The sequence below is a fragment of the Neofelis nebulosa genome, chromosome 2, assembly GCF_028018385.1.
Source record: "Neofelis nebulosa isolate mNeoNeb1 chromosome 2, mNeoNeb1.pri, whole genome shotgun sequence".
Lineage (NCBI taxonomy): Eukaryota > Metazoa > Chordata > Mammalia > Carnivora > Felidae > Neofelis > Neofelis nebulosa.
The window spans coordinates 187,540,707-187,565,469 of NC_080783.1; the positions used below are offsets into that span (position 1 = coordinate 187,540,707).

The 24,763-nt window shown below is 50.2% G+C and overlaps 1 protein-coding gene across 10 annotated transcripts in view; it reads left to right on the top strand.

The window, feature by feature from the left end:
* ERI3 (ERI1 exoribonuclease family member 3) overlaps window positions 1-24,763 on the top strand; it is a 127,905-nt gene that overhangs the window by 81,703 nt on the left and 21,439 nt on the right. For 9 of the 10 annotated variants that reach the window (XM_058717680.1, XM_058717677.1, XM_058717679.1 and 6 more), the window contains one exon: window positions 19,785-19,884. The exons of the other annotated variant lie outside the window; for it this stretch is intronic. In XM_058717680.1, the coding sequence (XP_058573663.1) occupies window positions 19,785-19,884 (100 nt within the window). Of the gene's footprint in view, window positions 1-19,784; window positions 19,885-24,763 lie in introns of those variants that run through there. 10 annotated transcript variants of the gene reach the window in all.

Here is a 24,763-nt window from a genome sequence, read left to right on the forward strand (position 1 = left end):
GTCATAAAAAGATATAAAATGCCCATTATCTGTCTGACGCCCTCCTCCTGGACTGTGGGTGTTTGTGTTTTATTTTATTTTTATGGCTCAAGGGAAGCTCTGCAGGAAGGAAAGGGAGGGAAGATGAGGGAGGGGAGAGGAGGCCCTACAGGAATTGGGGGCTGGGAGACTGAGGAGCCCCCTTTGTATGGTGGTCAGCTGTGAGCTGAAGGTCTCTCTTGACCAGAGGAGAGAAGTGGAAATGACAGGTCTCTGGAGCCAGGACAGGGTGCTTAGGAAGTAAGGCCCAGACCTTCCCCTCTTCATCTACCTGTACATCCTGTAGCTTGTGTTCCCACCCTACCTCTATGCTGGCCTCCTCCCTGCAGGTAGGCCCACTGCCTTGGGTGCAAGGCAGTCTGCAGAGGGTTCTGTGAGTGGGCTGTGGGAATCGTCTCTCATTCCCACTCAGGTCTTCACCGGCTTTGATAACTGGAATTGCTTGCTGGCTTCCTGGAGCACCATGACTTTCTTTGGGACAAATACCTTGGATACTACCACCTGCTCCTGAAGCCCCCCGCCCCTATGGCTTCAGCTCCCCTTTTCTTGCTAGTCACTACAACTTGCTCATGCCACACCTATCCAAGATTCACTTAGGGAAACCTCCTAGACCAGGAGAGGGAAGGGAATTAATACAATTCAAACACTTGCCCTGTGCCAAACAGAACCTACATAAGTCACTGAGACAGAAATCAGAGATCGGACAGGGACCCTGCCCATCAAGAACTGGTGCTATGTAACCAGAATGCCTGCTTCACAGTAGATGTTAAATCAAGGTTTGTCAAAGGGGACTGAATTCAACGTGGTCATTCATTCCTTCATTTTCATTCGGTAAATGGTTGTTGACCACCTACTAGATAAGGCACTCCGCCAAGCACTGAGGATAAGATAGGGAGCAAAAGAAAAAATTCCAGCCCTCATTGGTCATTCAAGTTTATTGGAAGAAAAATTGAAGGATTTAAACCCTGGCTTTGTAACTCCAAAGACCATGGCCTTTCAACTGTGGCATGTTGTTTCCCGTGCCTAAGCTGTCAAACCCCAAGCTATCCTGTACTGATTATCTAACTTCTCTACTTGAAAAATCTTGATGTCTGCTGTGTGAAATCCAAGCTCTCTAGCCTGTGTCTTGAAACCCCTGTGGGTTTTCAACTATACCAAGATAGCCTGCATGGTCACCCCCAGGCCTTATTCACATTTGTTCCATTTACCGGGAATGCCCTTTGCTGCATTCTTGCCTAGTGAACTACTTACCCTTCAAGACTTAACTCTGCGTCCTCTGTGATGACTTTGAGTTTCCCATTGGGAACTTCCTTCTCCTTCAGACACCTATATTAAGTGCCTATGTACCGTGGTAGAGCTTCCTGGCTTTGTTCACTTAGGTGGGCCTGCTGTGTGGGCTCTCTGCACTTCTGTGGTAGTGTTGTTGACCTATAATTCACATATCATATAATTTACCCATTTAAAGTGTACCATTTTCAGTATTTCTTAGTATATTCCTGGGGTAGTGCAACCATCATCACCATCTGAGTTTAGCACATTTTTGTCTCCCACTAAAAGAAACTCTGTTAGCAGTCGCTTCCCGTTTCTCCAAAGTGCCCCAGCCCTAACCAACCGCTAATCTACTTTTGGGCTCTATAAATATGCCTATTCTTATACTCCTGTGAATTTCTTGTATGTGGTCTTTTGTGATGGGCTTCTTTCACTTCGCATCATTTCCAAGGTTCATCCATGTGGTACCATAAATCAACACTTCATTTCTTTTCATTGCTGAATAATACTCCATTGTATGGATATACCACATTTTATTTATCCACTCATTGATTGGTGGACATTTGGATTGCATCCTCTTTTTGGCTGTTTGTTATGAATAATGCTGCTATGAATATTTGTGTACAAGTTCACTTACTATTTTTGCATATATTTTGTTTGTTTTACACCTGTCTGTCTTTCTGAGTAGATTGTGAGCTCCTGAGAGTAAGCGTCACTTCTATACTGTTCATTGCTATATTCCCACCACTTAGCTCATGGTTAGCACTCAGTAAGTGTCAGTGAATGAATACATGCATGCTTTCTAATTCTCTTCCCCTTGGGATATAATAGCAAATCCCCCAAGCCACTCTGCCCCCAGTATAACTATTCATATATCTGCCACCCATGCTGAGGTGTAAGTTCATTCATCAGTGTTCTGGACCATGCCCTTCCCATTCCACTATTGGCCTCTCTGGTGTAAGTCCTTAGCCCAACAATAACTGATCTGAGAAGCTTTCCTGAGTTGCCCCCTTGATGGCAAGTAAGGTCAGTAAGGTTTCTGGCTAACTCAACACTGAGGCAGAGACTAACTCTACCCTAACCCCCCACCCCCACCCCCGCTTCCCTCTTCTCCTGAGAGACCCTGGATTGTTTTATACAAGGAGGGAAAAACTTATACAAAGAGGGCAGAAAGGCCCTGGGGGAAATGTTGAAATGGGTGGCTTCCTGGCTCTAGGCCAGGCTGGCTTTGTGATAGCTCCAGACACCTAGGCATCAGAGAAGGAGAAGAGGTTGCCCCTACCATTCCAGTTAGTAGTCCATATGAACCAGGTCTGTAAAAGAAAAAGGAATTTCTAGAACCAGTAGCCTCTGAGAGATTAGTAAAACCAATATTTCTCTTTTCTTTGCACTTACTCACCCTAATAGTTTGAGCCCATAATTAGAATTGGGCTTTATTAGGCTAATTAGGAGGTAGGAATGATGGCAGGAGGACATGTGGAGATGCATCAGGGTGGTGGGCAGTAAATCTAGGGTTTTAATAGGTTTGTTCCATAATCAGGTGGTCTGAAAGACTGACTGGGTGGCTGGGCCCCCTCCCCTCCCTTCCTTCTATTCCCATCACTCCTTGAAGTGGCCTTCACACTTTGCCGTCCTTGTCCTCGATACTGGCGGCAGCACTGGGATATGGGGGACTCAGGAGGGAGGGAGGAGACCCCACCCGGAGCTTCATTGCCTATGCACGCGCCGTCCAGCCTGGCGGCATGATTACCTTGCTGAGAAATCCGTCCAGGCGCAGGGCTGCTGATAGCAATCATTGATTAAGAGGGTAATTGTCCTGAAAATTCAGATTGATCAGAAGGCAGAAATGATAACTTGTGTAACTGTGTTTAAAGCCACGTCCTGTCAATAGACGAGACTGAGATGTATCGCGCCAAGAGGGGGGCAGAACGGATGGGTGTGTGCAGGCGGGCGGGCGCTGCCATCCTTCTCTCAGGGCTGAGCAGGATGTTTCTTGTCAGTAACCTGGACTATTGGAGATTCAATCACTTTTATCTCCCCCTCTCTCTCAATCCAAATGCCTTTTCATATTAGGAAATTAGAATCGGCCCTGCTCATGCAAGATTTATTAGCTCTGCTGAGCAGTCACACCGAAGAGTAAATGATTTTGCTTTGCTGGAGCTTTTTACACATTAGGACCCAACTTCTTCCCCGCTCTATGCCACTGGCTGCCTGGAGGAGTGGGCTCTAGAACTAGATACTCAGGGAGCGAGCTTTCAGAGTCTGATTTAGGGGGAAAACATCACTGGAATCTGGCTTCATGACCTGACAGAGACCCTGTTGTGTCTGGCTGACTTCCTTCTATCTACTCACCAGACAGGTCCCTTACTGGGGTCTAGGTGGTCCCTCTTAATTGAGGCGTCAAACCCCTGAAGGCATGAGGTTCATCCCTCAGAGTTGGATGACTTGGTGGAGGCTTACCTAAGGGGTGGGCGCTGAGTCTATGCATTGAGTAAAGATTGGCAATAGAGGCAGAGGATGGAAGGGCTGCCATGACTTCTCTTCTCAGAGCCTAGGATTGTCCTCCTGTCTCGCATGGGGCTACAAGGGCTAGAGCATCTCTCTGAACCCCTGGGGAAGTTGTCAAGGAAGTTACCTGGGAGTTTAGAGCATGGAAGCTGGTTAGAGCAAGTTTTAGGGTGTCTGGGCCTGCTGGCTGCCTGTGTCTAGAGGGCTGCAGGGTCGACTGGCTGAGGCTGTCTGATCTGCCAATAATGTGTGCTCTTAGGGAAGGAAGGGGCTGGGATCCATGCTTCTGGAATTCTCCTGTGGCTGTGGGCTTGAAAGCAGTATGGGCCTATGTGCCAGTTGCACCTAGCCTGCCCTGAAGATCAGAGTACCAGTGGGCTAGGTTGGTTGTAAGGAGGACCATTGTCCTTCACTGAGACTGTATCATTCTCTCTCTTACCCATGCCCTTGGGTCACTTGGACTCATGGACAAATGTCAGTTGCTGTCATTCTTTCACCCTCTCTATTGTAGGTGTCTGATATTGGAGGCCTGGTGGAGCAGGTGAGGGTGGAGAGTTCTGATACAGTGCTGAAGGAAGGTTAACAGATTTTCTGGATTTTTTGTGAGAGGGGATAGGATCCCAAGGACTACCCTCTACCCACTTTACTCTTTTACTTGGCCCTATGAAGCTTCCATTTCTCTTGAGCTTTCAAGTTCCTTCCCTAAGCAGAGGGTTTCACCAAATGTGAGGATTGGGGCTGGAAGCGATGGGATCTCTTAGGAATGAGTGGTGGGAGTTGGTAGCAGCCATTTTGATCAAAAAGGAGGGCTGTGTTCTTTACAGATGTAAAGTTTTCTATGTAAGAAATTCTGTACAACTTGCTGTACAATATTCTCATCTGACATATTCTTTTTTTTTTTTCTCTTCTTTTCTTTTTTCAGAGAGAGAGAGCATGCACAAGCTGGGGAGAAGGGCAGAGAGAGAGAGAGAGAGAGAGAAAGAATCTTAAGTAGGCTCCATGCTCAGCGTGGAGTCTGATCTAGGGCGCAATCCCATGACTCTGGGATCATGACCTGAGCTGAAATCAAGAGTCAGATGCTCAACCAACTGAGCTATCCCAGTGCCCCTCATCTGACATATTCAAATCAGGTTCAAGTCAATAAAGTTTTTAGAATATTAAAAAAAAAAAAAATCCACTTTGCCCCATTGTGATGGATTGTGAAGGGAGTAGGCACCCAGAAGAGGGCTTCCCAGGGCAGAGTGCCTCTGCCTCTGCCACTGAGCTAGGCTTGCTGGCTGCGTAGGAGTTCTTTGCAGTTAGGAGGGAGGGTCCACCCTTGTTTGGCTTAGTCTTCTTCTAGGGCTAGTGTGGGCAAGAATGGAAGTACCTTGGCCGTGTGGGCCTGGGAATAGAGAACTCAGAATTCTGATAGACTCCCAGTGGAGTAAGAGACACAGATCGTCACTACAGGGTGATGTAAATGATGTTGCTTTCCAAAGCCCAGAAGAGGGAGTGCCTGAATTCTTCTGGAAGAGCTCAGACAGGCATCCAGAAGTGGGGCCTCAAACTGAGTCTGTGAGGAGGATAGGGAGTATGCTATGGAGACAAGCATGGGTGAGCCTCTGGGCAGAGAGAACAAGGAGAAGAGTCACAGATCAGTTGTGTTAAGGCTAGGGCTGGGACCCAGTGGGATTTATTTTCCCGGGCACACTTCTCCATCATAATTTGATGGTATGGGGCACACCTCAGTTTTAGCAAGCCTGGGTGGTGCCTACTTTCACCAGCTAGCTAGGCTGCTGGGTGCTAAGGGCCTTGGATTGCACCTGCCAGGGCTTTAAGTCAGAGAGATGTACAGGACAGAGCCTTAGGAAATAGACCCCAAGCCCTCCCTCTGCTCTGTTTCCTCTTCTGTTCAGCCTAAAGAGCAAGGCAGGGGACCAGGCTAAGGAACCAGCTCTGAGGAAGCTTTAGGCCAGCTTGCCCCACCCTTGGTAAACCTGTTTCCAGCCCTGCCTGGGCCTAGATCCAGCCCGGCTGCCAGGGGCCCAATTGGTTCCTGAGCCTGGTAGGGAGGCTGGGAGGAGCCCATGAAACCGGGAACTCATTTTCACTGGAATTTGACCTAAAGCAGGATTGGAAGGGAAGAAAAGAATCTGAACAAAAGTGCAGGCAGGAAGGAGCTGTTAACGAGCCTTTCTTTCTCTTCAGGGACGGAGCGGAGCGCATAGCGGGGCGCAGCGGCCCGCTCTCCTCAGCGGCTCTCTGAGGTAGCTGTAGTCTCCGGCCGCTGCCTGCTCTCGCTCGCTCTCCTTTTTTCCCTCTCCTCTTTCTCGGCTCTCTCTATTATGGGGACTTGCTCCAGCTCTTTCTCTCTCTTCTGTCTCTCCTTTTGTTCTCTCTTTGTCTATTTATCACACTGTGAAGGTTGAAAGAGATGTTATTAATCTGGGAGAATGAAGGCAGGATTAGTGGTATGAATCGGATTTTGAGAGGTGTAATGATAGAAAGACTCGCTCGGCTGGCGGCCTGCGTGAGCTTGATAAATGGGGAGCACTCCAGACTGACTCGCGCCTTCCCCGCGCTGTGCGCCCTGCCCGCTGGGGCGTGCCGCGCTCTCAGATCTGCCAGCCGGCCCACCCCGCTCCTACCTGAACCGGAGCAAAAAGCCAAGGGTAAAGCAGACACAAATATCTCCCATCGCACTTGGAGACATCATTGCTTTTAGCACCCTTTTCAAGTAGAGCCCTGTTGAGTTCTCAAAGGACTGTGGGCAGAGGGAGTGGGGACCCAGACTTCTGCCTGCTTCTAGGGCCTGAGAGAGTGGAGCTCCCCTCCTGCCCCTGAAATGGATGTCAGGGGTCAGGGAGAGATAAGACAGTCCCCAGACCAATCAGGTAAGAGAACCAGACCCTGTGTAATATGTAATTAAACAAAGTGCTATAGGGAGAACCATAGTATGAACCATGGAGGTCTGGATGGGACTTAGGGGAGGGAGGAAGAGAAATCAGGAAAGGCTTCCTGAAAGTGGTATCCTGGCAGACAAGTAGGATTTGGAGAGGGTGGAGGAAGGCTAGTGTTTCAGGGGTGAAATAGCATAAGCAAAGGTGTGGAATCAGAAATAAGCTGGACTCTTTCTTGTGGGAAATTCACCTCAGTTCCAGTGAATTTCAGATCAGGAAGAGACCTAAGAAGTCAAGTAATTAAGCCCTTCACTTTCCAAAGAGGAAACAGGCCTGGGGACTAGATTTGCCATTTCCTGAACTGATTTCCTATTTAAGTCCTGTTAGTTGTTCTAAAGGTGCCCCTTCCGTCATCCTGGGATGATACAGTGAGCCTTTCCCTCTTCTGCCTTCTGTAGCTTTGGTCACATCCTTCCAACCTTCATCTTTACCATTAGGAGATCCTGGCTCGAGTTCATTGCTGCTTGGTCTCCAGCCCTTTCCCAGGAGCCCTGGCTCAGGGTCCTCCTCACACCCTACCCCCAGCCCAGTCCGCAGTCTGTGTCAGAGTGTTTGTTCCAGCCAGCCCATTGCTGCTTGAGCAGTGAGGAGGGGACCAGGAGGCAGCACACCTATCCCGGGCTCCATATGCCTCTGGGCCTGAGCACTTTTCTCCTTCATAATGAATGCTGCTACAGTTCTCACTGATGGCTTTGATACGGTGACTGGGCACTTCCTAGCATCTGTATTCATTTCCCTACAAAGGGCTGTGAGTTCTTGAGGGCAACGTCTACATGTAATTCAGTTGAGTTGCCAGGGTCTGGCAGGCCTTCCCCAAATATGTGAGTCTTCAATGAATGAATGAATGAATGAGTTCAGCTGCTTGTGCAGTTTCTCTCTCTCCTTCCAGAAGAAAATGGCCTTGGTCCTCTATTAGCATTTCCCAGGCCTGACTACCCTTAGGAACAGGGAGGGGTAGGTGTGCAAAGGTGACTTTCATACAGCACCGTAAGTTCACATTGCCTGACAGTGGTAGACCCTTGCATGGCTTCCCATTGCCTTAGGAAACAATATGAAACCCTTTATTGTGTTCTCTGAGGCCCTACATGGTCTGGCATCTCCTGCCTTCCTCATTAGCCACATCTCATATTTGCCTCCTGTGCTCCAAGGATACCAGCCTTGGCTTGACTCCTTCCAAGTACTGTTGTAGTTTGCCTAAAGGCCTTAGCATGCATCATTTCATTGACCCCAAACCTCTCCCCCTCTTAGTCCATCGGTTTCTGCTTACCTGTCCTCAGGGAACCATTCCCCAACCAGGTCGGGTTCCTCTCTCCTGTCCTGTCCTAACAGCCTACATTTCTTCTTTGAGCCCCTACTATAGGTATAACTTAGTGATTATTTATGTTGCTGTTTATTTAATATCCGCTTTCTCCAATAGACTATGAAGCTGTCTGAGGACAGTACTGTGTCTGTATTGCTAACGTGTGCATGTGGCCTGGCATGTAATAGGCTGTCAGTATGTTTGTCATGAGTGAGTCAGTATGATTACAAAGCCTGCTCTTCCATCGTACCACATCTAAGTGGAGTAAAGGTGGCTGTGACAAGGGCGGTACGGGGGCCAGGATGGTGGGTGTGCCCAGACAGGAGGCTCTTTGGGCCTTGGTTCTAGAGGCTGTAGTGTTTCAGCCTTCCATCTCTTGGCTTTTCTCTTTTCCCTCCAAACATCAGAAAAGAGAAGGGCCTCTTCTGACCCTAACGGCTTTTTTATTCTCTTTCTGGGTGATCTTCCCTGTTCATGTGCCACTCATACACATTTTTAGGACTTTATTGTCTCAGCTCAGACCTCTGAACTGAGCTCCTGGCACACATATCCACCTTCCCCAGGCACCCCGCCCCGCCACCGCCCCCCTTCGGTGTCCTACTGAAGCCGACCTCAGTCTTCTTGGTGATTTCCCTCCAGACCTGGTTAGGGTTTCTGCCTCAGGGCCCTTCTGGCAGGATCTCAGCCCCCCACTGCATGTGAGTTTATGTGTTTCTTCTTCTAGCTTGGAAGCTCCTTGAAGGCAGTGGCCTAGTCTACTTGATTTGTGTGTCTCTACAACTTAGCACAGAGCTTGGCACGTGGTAGTTGCTCAATAATAAGTGTGTGTTACATGAGCAAGCCAATGAAGATGGAGGGAGGTCTGGGGTGAAGGTTTTGAACAGCCTTTTCATTTTTCCCAGGGAGAAAGAAAGTGAAGGTGTATGTGCTGTGTACAAGCAGGCACATGCTTTCGTGTGTGTGTGTGTGGGGTTGGTGGTGTCACATGTTCAATAAAGGATTATATTTTAATTTGGAAAGCACTTTAGAAACTTAAAGTGCTTTGCCTAAGTGCTGACTGCTATTAGTGTCTCCTTTTTATTAGGAAAAAGGACATGATTTTTCTCTTTTATCTTCAGGCCTGTCCAACTTCTGAGAGTCAAACTTAGCAAAATGCCTGCCCCTCACTGAGGACTAGTTACATGCCAAGTTCAAAGCTTTGGACTTGAAACACAAAATTCTGCTTTGCAGACTGGTTCTGACACCCCTGAGGGGATTAGCCCTAACAGCTCAGTATCAGGAAGGGGGGTGGGAGAGACAGGGTCATTTGACATAGTTCAGGCTGCAGTCCCAGGCCCCTCCCATCTCCATATAGGTCTGAGTAGGAGGACATAACAACTTGGACCATTTGGGGGGAAAGGGGAACAACTCCAGTGGTTATCAAAAACCCACTTGTCATGCAATATGAAGGACCAGACTTCAGAGAGAGAACTGGGGAGGAAGGGACCCAGGAACCATTGGGTTTGTTCAGCTCAGGGATTTTAGGACCAAGAAGCAGAGACATCACGGCTGCTGGACCTGGTGATGTTAAGAGCTGCCACCACAGAGGGCTAGGTCAGAGAGAGGGAATATGTGTAGCAGTAGCAAGAAGAATTCTGATCAGGAGACTATGAGGCAGGAATTTGCCTTACGCTTTAAAAGCATTGGCCTTGCTGGTTTGAAGAAAAGGAAACTCCCCTCCCCATGGAGAAGATTTAGTGCTGTAATGACAGGAGGTCTGGAAGGCCCAGCTCAGCCTTGTCATTGGGCCTCTCTGTGTGGTCTCTATCCCAGGCTCTTTCCTGAGCATCCACAAAACAGCACCCTGGTCTCAGTCTGGCCTCTCTTTGCTAGCCCTGGATGCTGAAGGCTCTGCCCATGGCTGAGGCACTGGGAGGTGGGAGCTTTGGCCCATCCTGCTAGTGCCCTGCAGTTCCCAACTCCTACTCGGGCCCTAATCTGGGGAAGCTAGGGCGGGATGGGGTGAGGGGAGTACATTGAGCCTCTGCCTTAACTGAATTTCCATACCTCCTGTTGTTAATTATAGAGATGTAATAATGCGATTAGTGCACGATTAAAAAAAATCCCTGATATGATTACCATGGATTTAATATCACATGATATATCATTATATCGTTATGCAGTGACAGATGTAATTGAAATACACTTATTGGAGCCGGGGGTGGTGTTTCATTCAATCCCCAGCACCCCGGGGAGGAAAGGGCTGGCTAAAAAGAAGCAATGGGAGAGGAAATTGTAATGAAAACAAAGAAAACTCACAAGGTAGCTCTCACCCTGGGCAGCTGGCTGAGACCTTCAACTCTGTGACAGTGCAGGTGGAGCCCCAGAGAGGCCATCCTCTTCTGTGGGGTTTCAGGCAGCATGGCTCAGGAGCTCCTCTTGTCTGGTTCTCACCTCAGAAGCCTTGGTGCCTCCACATCCCCTCTGACTCAGCAATGAAGCAAGGGCTCTGGATTACTCCACCTGAGAATAGACTCAGGCCCCTCATGAGATCCAACTGACTTGGCAGCTATCCTCCAAATGTTGTGGACCCTGGACCTGTGGTGTAGCTCCTGCCTTTGCTGTAATGATGGTCCAGTACAGTAGAGGCAGCCGTCCTGTTGTGGGCCGTGAGCAGGAAGACTAAGCACACAGAGACCGTAATTATCCCGCTCAAGTTCTGTTGATGGAAAAAGAAGCAGCAGCAGCTCTGGGGACCCTCAAGTGTGTTGGTAGCTGGGGAACACTAATGAACTTGTAGAACTATCCGCTAGGGGTAGAGAGGATGGATTTTGTCACCTGATATGAGTGTCCGTCCTTTTGCTACTATACTTGTGCTGGCCAAGCCGCTGCTGGGCCACAGGAATGGAGGGGGAGCTATCCATAAAGCCAAAGAGCTCAGAAAAAGAGAAGGGGGGCAGAAACCATCTCCTCTTCTCTCCTAAAACAGGCAGCTGAGACCCCAGTTGTAAGGTTGGCTGTGGGGGGATTGCTGGTCTGCTGGGCAAGAATAACAGTGATTCTAGAAGGAGACTGGATAGGGTCAACAGGAGTAGTAACTCTGAAAACCAGGCCTTCCTCCTTGGCAAAATGAGACCCAAAGAGATGTTTGGTTTTCCCTTCCCTCAATGGAGACCATTTAGAGAAAAAGCAGATACAGCCCCTCCCCTTAAGAATCTCCCAGCATCGTGGTAACAGTTATGTAAACAAATCTGGTGTTACAGATGCTATTCAGAGTATGGGGTGGGGGGGAGTTAAAAAAGGGATGAGTCGGGGAAATCTTGGGAAAGGAAGGTACTTTGAGTTCGTGGTGAAAGAAGAGTATGTGTTCACTAGGACAAAAAGTGGGAGAAGGCAGAGGGCATTCTAGGCAGGCTGAAGGAACTGCTCAAGTCTTGGAGGCATGAAACAGCAATCCCAGGACTCAGGGGGCAGTAAAGAAGAAGGAAGGGAAGCACAGTTGAACCAACATTTCTGATCTACCACAGAGATGGTAATGGCTTTCACTGGGATTTGGGAACCCAAGAGAAGGAGCACTTTGGAGAGGAGATGTTGAAACGGGTTTTTTGTTTTTTGTTTTTTAAGTTTGAGATGAAGTACCTGAGTGAAATCCAGGTGGAAATGTCAGGTAGGCAATAGAGTATATATGTTTGATACTCAAGTAGTGGCAAAGAGTATCAAATCGGAACTTGGAGAGTTGGAAGACAAGGAAGTTGAAAAAGGCACCCAGGGAGAGTGGTTGAGTGTAGACCAAAACAGGAAGCGAAAAGCACCTGAGCGCATGCAGAGGATGGCAATACACAGAAAAGATTGCAGGGAGATTGTGAGGAAAATGGCAGGGCAGAGAGATAAGAAAACTCAAACATAACCAAAGGAGAAGGGTTTCAAAGCTGAAGCAGGCCACAGAGTAGAGGAGACAGCAAGACCCTGAAAGTGTCCCTAGGTGTGGGTGGTGTGGTGAGGACCATAGACTTTAACAGAAGCAGAGCACCGCGGTAAGGCCAGAAACCAGACTGCAAAGGGCTAAGGAGTGATGGGGGAGGTAAGTGGAGCCGAGTGAAGACAAACTTGGGAAGTTTGGTTATTATTAATAGGAGAACAGTCACCCAATGGGGATGTGGAGTGAAGGGAGGGCTTTAAAAATAATAATCTAACACTGTCATAATTTTTAGAGGGCCAGGCATTGTTTTAAACACTTTATTTAAAAAAAAAATTTTTTTTTAATGCTTTATTTATTTTTGAGAGACCGAGCACGAGTCGGGGAGGGGCAGAGAGAGAAAGAGACACACAGAATCCTAAACAGGCTCCAGGCTCTGAGCTGTCCGCAGAGAGACCCTGATGTGGGGCTCGAACTCAGGAACAATGAGATCATGACCTAGGCTGAAGTCGGACACGCAACCAACTGAGCCACCCAGGCGCCCCTGTTTTAAACGCTTTACACATAATAATTCATTTAACGCTCACATCAACTCTCTTCAGTAGGAACTGTTACCTCTATTTTACAAAGAGGAACCTGAGACATAAGAAGTAGTGTGAAGTTGATAGAGAGTCAAGCATTTGCTAGAATGCTGGTGGAAAGGAACCTGCAGAGAGGGGGAGGTTAAGAATTTAGAAAGAAAGGGGGTCCCAGATGGAGCAGAACTAAGCAGGTGGGAGAAAGGCGAGGTGTAAAGCACAGGTACAGTATTGGTCTTAGACAAGAAGTGAGGTGTCCCTTCTGTTAGAACAACATTGGCAGAGGAGCAGGCGGGGAAGGATACAGATGCATGTGTAGATGAGGGGCATGTAGTTGAAAGAATTCTGTGCCACAGCTTTATTATCTTTATGAAAGAGAAGAGTAGGATTGTTGCATACCACTGAGAATTGCTCAGGTGGTACCCACAGTATCCACTTCCTATGCAGAAGAGTGACTTTCCAGCATCACTCAGCTCAAGCACAGGTGTAGAGGGATGGAGTCATGGTTGGGTTTTTTTCAGGGAAGGTGTAGTAGGGTAAGTGGGCAAGGAGTTGAAGACTGGGGAATGAGTGGTTGAAATGATAGACCCCAGGGCCACAGGCCAGGTAGAGAAAGGATTGAGGCCAGAAGGGGATGGGCAGGCTGAGAAAAGAGCAAGAGTAAAGGGTACAAAAGCTGAAGGATAGGAGGCTGGGGTCAGAGTGGAATGTGTCTTTGTTAAGATTTCTGAGAGAGAGCAGTTCTGGGTGATAATAAGGCCCCGGGTGTGGCCATAGGGATGGATGGCTGAAATAGGTAGAGGAGGAGAAGGTCATTAGAGCACAGGAAGTTGAGAAACTGAAAGGCAAGGTTCATGGGTGGGCTATCCTGTAGATACTGAAGTTACCCAGTGTGATGATGACCTGGAATGCAGTCCCAGAGAGAGAGAGGAAGAATAGTCTCCAAGCAGCAAGAAGTTGAAGGTATTGGCAGAGTATATCCAGAAGTGAGTAGGTTTTCGTTTCCTAGTTAGTATTACTACATAATTAATCACCCCAAAATTTAGTGACTTAACAGCAGCTATCTTATTATATCTCATGGTTTCTGTGGGTCAGGAATTCAGGAAGGGCTCAGTAAGGTGTTTCTAGCTCAGCTTCTCTCATTCGTTTGTAGTTAGTCCTTGAAGCTGGCACAGGGTGTGACTGGAATAGCAGCAGCTGGCTGGCTCTTTCTTTGCCTGGTTCAGTGGCTTCTGTTTGTGGTCCCTGCATGGACTAGTTTGGGCTTCCTAGCAAGATGGCTGCCTTGGAACAGTCTGACTACTAACAGAACAGCTCAGGCTCCAGGGAAAGTGTTCCAGTGAATGAGGAGGAAGCTGCCTCAGCGTTTCTGAAATAGCCTTGAAGTCAGACAGCATCACTTCTGCATTACTCTGTTAGTTAGAATAGTCACAAAAGCCTACTCTGTTTCAAAGAGAGGGACATAGACTCCCTCTGTAGATAAGAGGTATATCAAAGTCACATTGTAAGAAGAACATGTGAGATGGGAGATAGTGTTGCAGCCATCACTGAAAAATACAGTCTGCCACAATTGGTGCTAGGCTGAGCCCAGAAAAGGAGAGGGAGCAGCATCCTCAAAGTCAGTGTGCATTTTGGGTGATGGCACCAAGAATATCTGGAGATAATAATGGGAGTGGGTGCTCCTGAGTGACCTCAGGTATACCTGGGGAAAGAACGATCATCCCATTTTGTAGTGTGGGAGACTGAGGCTCAGAGAGCTTTGATAACTCCTCCAAAGTGATAGTGCTAATAACTGGCAGAACTGGGAACGAAATCCGTGTTTGTCTGACTCCTGAGCCTGACCACACTGCCTTCCTCTGAAGCCTGGGCTGCTGGATCTGCCATCCTCATGTTTACCTGTGTCCTTAGTACTTGGTTCACCAGCTATGGAAGTGTTGGCCAATTAAATAAAGAATTAGGTAGTTATGTGTGTCAGGCTTTCTCTCCCCCATCCTTCAGAGTATCACCTTTACAACTTCATCCATTGGGTGTTTGTGGAGATGGCGGGTGATTTGATTTGGTTGCTCCTCTTGGGAAATGACCCATTGGGTTTAGGTCCACCAGGTGACATGTCACCTACAGGTCTGGTTAAAGGTCTGCTCCTCCCCACTTCATGGGGAAGCTGGATAGGTTTGATGTGCTGGTTCTAGCTTGGAAGATCTGGGTTTTCTGGAAGTTACAGAGCAGTCTGTGCTTCTGTCTGCACTCTGAGCTGGGTTCTAACACCAACCACTGCCCTGCCCACTCAGTAGCCACCCCACCCTCAGGGACCTCGCAGGTAGTGAATGGGTGGGCAGAGACACCCTAGCAGCCATCAATGCCTCTTCCTTCCTTTTTGAAGGATCTGATGCTGCTGCCGATGAGGGCTACTTCATCTATTAAACCCAATACACTTGTCGCAGCTGCTAAGCCCCTGTAAGCCGCCGGGCGCCGTGTTTGTGATGGGACTGACAGTGCATGGAGGAGGCTGATTATACACGATTCCATTTCGCAGGCCCAGCAATGTAATTTCACAGGGCGATCAGCGTTTGCATGTAATAGCAGGCTGTGCTGAGGTGTCAGAATATTAAAGGCGCTAATGGCAAAGCTCCCTGTTACACAGGGGGCCACCCGCCGCGCCTACAGCAGGGCTGCGCGGCAGGCCCGTCGCAGATGGCTGGCCACTAAGCTAATGGGGCAGCAGCCAAGGCGGGCAGAGCCGCGAGAGAGGAGAGCCAGCCGGGAACAGCTCGGCACCTGCTTCCCCGCGCATGGAAATTACAGCAGCCCAGGGGAAGGGAAGTGTGTGTGCCTTCCTGGCACAGGGCTGCGATGTTGTGGTTTGGTAGACCCGGCATCTTTCACCCCAGCTCCACCTGCTTTGGATAGACTCAGGGGCTCCTCAGTCATCGTTCCATCTGCCCCACTCTTTGGCCAGGAAGCCACAGCTGGGCAGGTACAGCTGGAGAAGTGGCACCCCAAGAATTTGGAAAGGGACTTGGGCATAGGCTGTTGGTGAGAGCTCTTATGACACATTCCTGCCCCAGCAAAGTCAGAAAGCTTCTGGGTCCTTTACCTCCGCATGCTGCAGGCTGGCAGGAAAGAGGGAGGAAGTGGGGATAGGATGCAGGCGGGAGAAAGGGGATGGACGATAATTAGGCCCCTTGATTGATGCCAGTGTTGCCATTGGAACACAGAGCTGGGAAGCAGCACCTCAAGATATGGCTCTTTCTGTCCTTGTTGGCTTCCCCAGCCACACCCAAGCCCTTGCCTGTGCTCTCACCAAGCTTGCTCCTGCCGTTCTCCTTTGTCCTTGCTGTGTCTCCCGCCTGGAATGTTGTCAAACCTAGCGCCCCCCCCCCCCCCACCCCCGCTCCAGCCCTCCACTACCACTCTGTCCAGGAAGCTTTCCTAGCTGCCTCCAAACCCACACAGGCCTGCTTGTCTCCATTGTCCCTGTGGGCAACCACAGGGGACAGCCTCCCTGATCCTCCTATTCTAATGGTTCCCTAGGTCCCAGCCTTGACTTCTCAGCCAGAATCTCTGAGACACAGCCCATGTCACCTTGTTCTAAGCTGGGTTCCTGGGCAGGCTCTGTTCAGGTTCATAGAGGGATGTAATCTCCCAGAGGATGTCTGGAAGGAGTCGGGAGTGGAAGGATGTGCCGAGGGGGAGTTTGGTGCCTGTGTGGGTATGCACACTTGATGGTTATGTATCTGATGGGGAGGGACTTAAGAAGTTAGTGCTGGGGGTGGTGGGCATGTGCGTACAGACATAGAGGGCCAGCAGGTGTGAGGATCCAGACCACACGTTGGTAGGAACACAGATTGCTGTAGGACCTGTGTTCTCTGGGTGGCTCTGTCTGTTGTCTGTGGCTGAGGGGTACCTTAGATGTAGGAGCCGGAGGGAGCTTGTGGTGCTGTGCCTGTGGGGATTCCTTGAGGCTGGTGGTCACTTCGGAAGGTTCAGCTCTGCAGGGGTGTATGGTAGTGCCTGGGGGAGACATGCCAGGGTTCTCAGCAGGGGCAGCAGGGGGAGAGCCCAGGCTGAAGGAGAGCAGTTTTAATTAACCATTTTTAATATCATTTTGGACTTTGGCTGGTATGTGAAGGCCCCGCTGGAAGCAGCATTTGTAAAAATTAAATCCCTCTTATTAGGAGCTTGGCAGACCCATGTGCACGTGCTGCCCCCCTCCCCCGCCCGTGCCCCCCTGAGGAAGAACTGGATGAGGCCATGTCACGGCAGCAATTGGTTATCATGCCTTATCTAGGAATAGGAAACTGTGCGCATGACACCCGCGGCCACGCTGGAGACGCCAATTCATCTCGCCCTCGCTCTGACAAGCCAGACTGCCCTTCCTGAAAGGCATCCGTCAGGCGGGACCGGGGCCTCTGCCTTGCCTGCTGCCTCTGTTTTCCTGCCTGGGCTCCAGCTTGCCCTGGTCCAGCCAGGCCCAGCCCGGCCCTCCTGGGCTCTGCCACCCACCGCCCCCTTTCCACATGTCCCAGTCTAGGGAAGATCTTGGGGAGTCATAATTATAATAATAATCTAATCACGGTGACGCGTCAGGGCAAGCGTCTAATGTTATCTGAAGTGGTCTTCCCGCTTAGCTGCGATAAGACTCGGGATGACGTGCAGATAACGTTGAGCTGCCCTGTCCCCAAGCCGTGAGCAGAGCAGAGGGGCCTCAGCAGCCCGCTGCCCGCCCGCCGCTTTAAGCCGGGAAGCGGCAGCACCTGCTAATGCAAGTGTTTAATATTTGATGGGCTGGGATAAAGCAGGATCACCTTCGAATTGAATTGAGTGTCAGCCGAGAATCTATTACTGAAATTCGGGTGTGATTTGACAGCAAAGTAGACGATGTTATTCTTCACTAGTTACTGCAATCTTCTCCCCGACATCACTTAAATATTTTTTTCTTTGCTTGAGTAAACACACATTATCCTTCTTTTTTCCCCCTTCCTTCCCTTTTTCCTTTTTAGAGGGGAAAAAAAACCCATCCAGCTCGCCTTCTCCAGGCTGATAGGGTAGATTGTTATTTCTTTATTTGTCCTATTAAATGGAATTTCTGATCGTTTAATCCGGCCTTTGTAAGTGATTTTAAAGTACTTGAAAGCCGGCCCGCCACTGCTCTCTGGCCCACTGCGCTCCAGCCATGGCCCTGACCACGCTCAGCAGCTCTTCCAGCTGTGCACCACCCACTGGCTGCTTTCCCTCGCTTCTGCCTGCGTTCCCCCGGCTCTGCCCTGGCTCCAAGCCAGCGTTCTCTCCCCTGTCCTTGTGCCTCACACTCAGCCCCCGATTTGTGGGTTCAGCTGTGGCCTGGGAAAACGTGGGAGGGTTGACTGGGAAGTTGAGTTGTGGCTGGTACCTCCATGTCAAGGAAAATGGCTTCGGGAGGGTGCTGAGGTTGAAGCACCCACAGGGCTGAAGCTTGGTTCCTGCAGCTGAGAAGGAAAGGTACCTGCCCTCTGCCCAGCCCCTTGGCCTTAGCACCGACTCTGTCCAGCCTCCTGACCCCGTGTTGGACCTTCCTCACCATGAGGGGGTCTGTGATGGGATGGGGACCTCTGGGCCCAGGGATGGGTGGGCACACTACAGTGCCTGTCTGACCGTGGCTGCCTTCACCTTAGTTCCATTCCACCAGTGGCTCCACCACCTAGCTTCTGGCAACTCAGCCAAGCTACATTCCCAATGACCACATCCCATTTGCTTTCTGCCCCTGGGAGAAGGGCAGCCTAGGGTTCCAGGACTTCAAAGGTGAGGGATGGGTAATGTTTGAAGGGCCATCCAGCTATACAGCCCTCTGATAGAAGCCCAGGACTTTGCTTCCCATCAGAGACTCCCAACCCCCAGTGGGTACCCCCTTGTTGGGCTGAGCAGGAATTAAATTCCCACTGGGTCACTTAATAACATTCTAACCCTTGTAAGTCTCTTCTTTCTGGGCCTCAGTTTCCTCATCTGTGCTATCGAGTCAGTTGTGCCTGTAAGGGGCTGTGAGAAAAAGTGCCATCCCTGTTCTACCATGTACCACCCCCCACCACGGAGGTTGGTGCGGCCAGGTGGCGCAGAGTAGGGGACGGAGGGGGGCAATGAAGTGCTAGGGGCCTGAGCAGATCGATGCCCCCAGCACTTCCTTCCCCAACCCCAGGAAAACAATTAAGTACAGATCGATGGGTGGCCGCTTTGAATATGCATAAGTGAGCACTTGACCTTCAGCAGAGATCTGTTCCCCCAACCACACACAGTCTCTCTCTCTCTCTCTCTCTCTCTCTCTGTCTCTCTGTCTCTCTCTCTCTCTGTCTCTCTCTCTGTCTCTCTCTCTCTCTCTCTCTCTCTCTCTCTCTCTCTCACACACACACACACACACACACACACACACACACACACAGTCTCTTCATATATTCCCATCACAGCTGCTTGAGACCTTACCCCTCCTCAGTTGAGCCCACACATGGAACCTAGCCTTCCATAACCTGGCCTGCCTCTCAGTCTAAAGCAATTAGACCATGGGCAGGTGGTTGGCCCCCTCTCACTTCAGTGTTCCTATCTGTAGAGTGAAGTTTAGATATGTTAGTCTCCTAGGTCCTTTCTGACACCAGGCTTTATGACCAGCAATACTGTGGGGAGGGGCCCAGCAGAGTGCTGGGTAGTCTGGAAAGGCAGAATCTAATAGGGCTGCCTGGTGAAGGGGGTGCCCTGTTGACAGGATGGTCCTGATAAATTTTTTTCTTTAACGTTTTTTTTTTTTTTGAAGGAGAGAGACAGAGAGTGAGCGGGGGAGGAGCAGACAGAGAGGGAGACACAGAATTTGAAGCAGGCTCCAGGCTCTAAGCTGTCAGCACAGAGCCCGATGTGGGGCTCGAACTCACAAACTGTGAGATCATGACCTGAGCCGAACTCGGACACTTAACCGACTGAGCCACCCAGGTGCCCCAGGATGGTCCTGATAAAGGAGGGTCTTAGTAAATGGGAGCTCTCTAGAGGAGCCTGGCAAGGGGGCACCCAGTGGGGGTTGGGAGTCTCTGATGGGAGATACCTAGGACAAAAGGAGCTCTGAAAGAAGAAGGGGTTTTCTGGTGGGGGTCCTGGAGGAAAGGGGCCTCCATGAGGGGACTCTCATGAAGTGACATGATGAGAGTAAGCCCTTAGTGGGACGATTTGGCTGGAGGGTGGAGGTGGTAAGTATCCGGGACCAGGGCCTCTGTTAACCATTCTTGCCTCCTGTCTTCCAGGCTTACAGCTTCGCCATGGGCTGCTGGCCCAAGAATGGACTTCTAGACATGAACAAGGGCCTCAGCCTGCAACACATAGGCCGGCCCCACAGCGGCATTGGTCAGTCCCTCCACATATACCCCTGGCAGCTCAGTCAGTCCCGTGCCCGCATGCCCCAGTCCCTTGGCACACAGAGGGGTTCTTTGGCTCATTCTGTGCTCTAATGGGGTGCTTTCCATAGCTGGGGGGAGTGGGGAAGGAGGGTGGAGTGAGGGGAGAGTGGAACCAGACCATTGGAAAAAATCTCTCAAAACACTATTCAGGAGGAGACTGGGATCTGGTCTTTGGGTGGGTCACAGGTGTCCTTGGATTCAGGCCGAGATATCCCTGACCCCTCCTGCATCTCTGGTGGGTGATGTCCTCAGAGGGGTGGGCACATGTCAGCTTACCCACCCCCCATGGAGCTAGAGGAGACTGTTTAATATTGTTTCAAGTCTGTGGCTACTAAACTGGGCGATCAATGGGAGTTAAGGAGATGAATTATTTAAACCTCACCAGCTTTTAATTAGTCGGGGTCCTTCTGACCGATGGCTCCGTCCACAGGGTATTGACTCCCCCGCAGGAGCAGCAGCCTCCATTGAGCGCTGCCTGGGTTGGGAGGGGCCACTTGGGGTACCAAGCGTGTGTGCACCCTCAGAGGGATTCCTGCCTGGGAAGGAGCTGGAGTGACTCTGGTTCTAAGCATTGGAGGCTCTGCTTCTGATATATCAGTATGGGTTTGGTGTGTATGTGTGTGTGTGTGTGTGTGTGTGTGTGTGTGTGTAACAATATATCTGTACATTTTCCTGAGGGCATGTGTCTGTATATGGAAGTAACCATCAGCCTGTGTGTGTATCCACCAGAAAGTCCGTTCATTTCTGTGTATCTGATTTTGTGTGTGTGAGCACACGTCATGCAAATGCTTTCAAGCAGGGTATTTTTTTTTTAATTTTTTTTTAACGTTTATTTATTTTTGAGACAGAGAGAGACAAAGCATGAACGGGGGAGGGTCAGAGAGAGGGAGACACAGAATCTGAAACAGGCTCCAGGCTCTGAGCTGTCAGCACAGAGCCCGACACGGGGCTCGAACTCACAGACCACGAGATCATGACCTGAGCCGAAGTCGGCCGCTTAACCGACTGAGCCACCCAGGCGCCCCTCAAGCAGGGTATTTGACAAGCATAGGCTTTGTTCCAAGTGGGGAGGAGTGGCGGGGGATGGGGGAGTATTCCTGGGAGGTGCTATGACATTATCATAACCTGTATACCTTTGGGGAGCTATGGTGGTGGAGGGGACTGGTAAGGTATACCAAAAGGACCCAGTCACCTGTTACAGACTAGCCCTTCATCCTTTCCACGGACATCACTGGTGCCTAGTGGGTGCTGGGCATGCTGAGTGGAAGTGCTTGTCCTCAAGGAGGTCATATCCAAGGAGGAGACAGAGATTGAACTGGGTACCCAGGGTACTGAGGGATGTGATAGGAACACTTAGGCTGCCCCAAAGGAGGATTCCCCTGTCCTCAGGTGCCAAAGTGACTTCTACTTCTTTATTTACATCTCACTGACTTCAGGGATACTCCTTATCATTCTTGCTGGGACACCCCAAGGCTCTTGTGGGTCCTGAGGGAAAGAGGAAGCAGTCAACACACCTAGAGAATTGGGGATTCCCCACAGCAGCTGCTGTTCCCTTCCATAAGAGCTATTCCATACAACCTAGAGAAGACCCCAAACCTAGCAAGGTGATATGCTTGGGAGGCCAGCAGGGAGTTTCCTAAAGAAGAAAACATTTGAGTCAGGAGATCCTTGAAGGATGAATAGGAGTTTTATAGGTAGAAAAATGGGGGAAGGGTTTTCTACTTAGGAGCAACTGTACGTACAAAAGCATAAAAAGGCATGTTGAAAACAAGTTAGACACCTACAAGCAGTTTCCTGTGATTGGAGCAGGAGGGACATTTGGGTTAGGGAACAGCTGGAAAAGAAATGGGGAAATAAGCAGGTCTTGAATGCCAGGTTAAAGGGTTGGCTCTTTCATGAGGTTTTGAGGAGACAGGAGGTTTGTGAGAGAACAACACTATCAAAGCTCTTACTCAGAATTGATGAGGCAGTATGTGCTGCACAAACTATTTCTTAGTAGATGCTTAGTAAACTCTTTGGGGGGGGGGGTGCTGAATGAACAAGTGAGTAGATGAATCAATGGGATGGGAAAGGGAGGAACCAGGGAATGAGGATCAGTAAGAAGACTTGTGCTGGCCCAGGCAGGGAGGGGCTACAAATAATGGAGTCTGGGTGGTAGGAGGGACCAGTGGGACTGGGTCAGTGGGATTGCCCTGCTTCTGTGGATGTGTTCCAGGGTGTATTTGTGAGAGGAAGAAGTTCCTTCTTCCCACTCTGTTATTACAACTCCTGAGATGTTCCTTCCCTCTTCAGGAAAGAAGGTTTTTCTATCTGGTTGGGCCACACGGGACAGTCCAAAGATACGAGTCATAATGGACTAAGGGCTTTGGAGCCAAAGGAAGTTCTGGCTCTACCAACCAGAGCCCTGTGCCCTTAGACAAGGGATAATGCCAGTGCCTCTCAGGGCTATTGGAGAGGTTCAGTAAAGCTGTCAGTGTAAAGGACTCATGCAGTGCCTGGCCTGGCACACAGTGGGTGCTCAAGGAGCCCCCTCATCTGTGGCCCTGACAACACCAGGGCCTCCCTAGGGTGCCAGGGGTTCCTGGCACAGGGTCTTTGTATCTTTGAATGTAGAGGGCTGCCCTGCCAGCTCCTAGCTGGCTCTGAGGTGTGGGTGAGGGTGCTTGGAGGGGAGGGAGGATGCAGGGCATTAATTGGGCTGGGAGAGGCGGGGAGGGGAGGCGTTGGTTTTAAGCAGTGAGGTTAATGGCCCTCGCGCCAAAGAGACAGCTTTAATGAGCTTCAGCTGGCGGTGCCCCGAGTTACTGTGCGTGCTAAAAGGGTCGCGCTGTAAGAGTTTGATGTGGACTGTTTCCCAGCCCTGGGGTCAAGGGTCAGCTCCTGTCACTGGCCACTCAGGCTGGTCCTCAGTGACATAGTGCTAATTAACTGCGTGAGGAGCTGCCAGCCTGGAGTGGGGAGTGGTATGCATATTGGTGGGGGGGGGGGCAGCATTGGTGATGCTGGGCAAGGGTCCCTCAGAACCCAGAGCTCAGTCATCTCTGGGATGTGTTTGGCTCTCCCACAGTGCTGTGTTAGGGGGAGGGGGGCGGGCAATGTCTCTGTGTGCAAATCGCCAATTTTTCTCTAGCCCTAGAGAGATCTCCTGAGCCTCTTTCTAAGGTACGTGTGGTAGGGAGAGTTTGTTGGACCTACCTGGTGGGGACTCCTGCTGAGTTCTGGGTGGTGGTGGCCCTGAGAGAGCAAGGGGCAGGTATGCTGGAGGGTGACGCAGATGGCCTGGAGCTGTGGGGTAGGCTGTAGGAGGGGAGAGGGCCCACTGGGATGGATGTTTGTGGCTGAGCTATTTGAGGAGGAGCTGTGAGAGCCTCCTGGCAGAGGAGTGACCTGGTCAGAGTTGGGCTTCAATTAGAGCAGACTGAGAGTTTGTACAGGGAGGACTAGCAAGGAGAAACTGCAGAGGGGAAGGTTCAGTAAAGTGCATGGAGGTGATGGTTAATTCAGAGCCAGCAGTAGCCATGGGAATGGAAGTAGAGGACCAGGTCAGTGTATGTTTACTTTGCACCTATTATATGTCAGGAACTGTGATAGACGTATTGGTGAAGATGACAGAGTGCCTGTCCCCCCACAGAGCTCACAGGTACTGTCGTCAATACAGATACAGTTGGCCCTGGCAACTAAGGGAGAGGTAGGTTCAGGGATGGAGGCAGTAGAGCTCCAGGCAGAAAGAGGGTGTGGGGGGCTGTCAGCACGGCCTCTTAGTCGGGAGATGGATACTTCCTTCAGGGGTGGTGGATTTGGCCTTGGGAGCCTGGTGAACAGGGTGGTGTGGGGCGGGTTGTGGGCGAAGAGGGACTGCATGTACATAGAAAGGGTCAACAGGGGACTCACATTATTTGGGGGTACTTTTTATTAATATAATTTTCCCACCAGTTTTATGGAAGACAGGCATTATCATTCCCATTTTATAGATTAGGAAGCTGAGACTCAGTTAAGTGACTCACCTGAGGTCTCACAGCCAGTTGAATTGGAGAGCCAGGACTCAAACCCGGGTCCATCTGAGTGCAGAGTCTGTGTTCTTACCACTATGTTGAACCAGGAAGCACCTTTTTGGTGTCAGGCTTTGTGCTCTCAACAGAGATGTTGAGGAAGAATACAAGCTCACTTCCATCATTTCCCTCAGTTAATGTGGAACATGCAGGCCTTGACAAAGCCTTGGTAGCAGCAGCTGAGGAAGAAAGGAAAGGAGACATTGCCACCCTTTCACCCCTGCTACAGTCGCCATCAGAGCCAGAGCCCAGCAACTCTTGGCTTTTGACCTCCTTCAGACTCTGACAGTTCTTACTCTGATTTGTTTGCTCTCTACTTCATGGACCAGGGGAATCCCACCCATTTTCCAGGGGCCACCTTTTCTGAGAATCTTGCCTGGCCTTCCTAGTGTGAATGTACAGAATACACCCTTGGACCTCTCTTCTGGTTTGTTGGGGGTGATGTTCAGGCCCTACATACTTGATCTCCCTAACAGCAGGACCCAGGCCTTCTTCCCTTTTTCCTTTTTGGAAATCTGCACAGGAAATGTCAGTAAAATTTCACCTGTTGTTGGGATATGGAGGCCCCACAGATTGGTGGTTTCAGCTGGCTAGGAGAATAACTGGACCTTCCCTGATGCCTGGCTGGGTGGTCCTGTCTTCCTAGTTCCATAGCCCCTCTGTTCAGGGCCTGAGGAGGGTCCCTGTGAGGCTCATGGTAAAGAGGGATGGCCAGACATCAAGTGGACTCTCAGGAGCTTGTTGCCCAGTAGGGTTTGGCAAAAGAGCTGGGCTGGC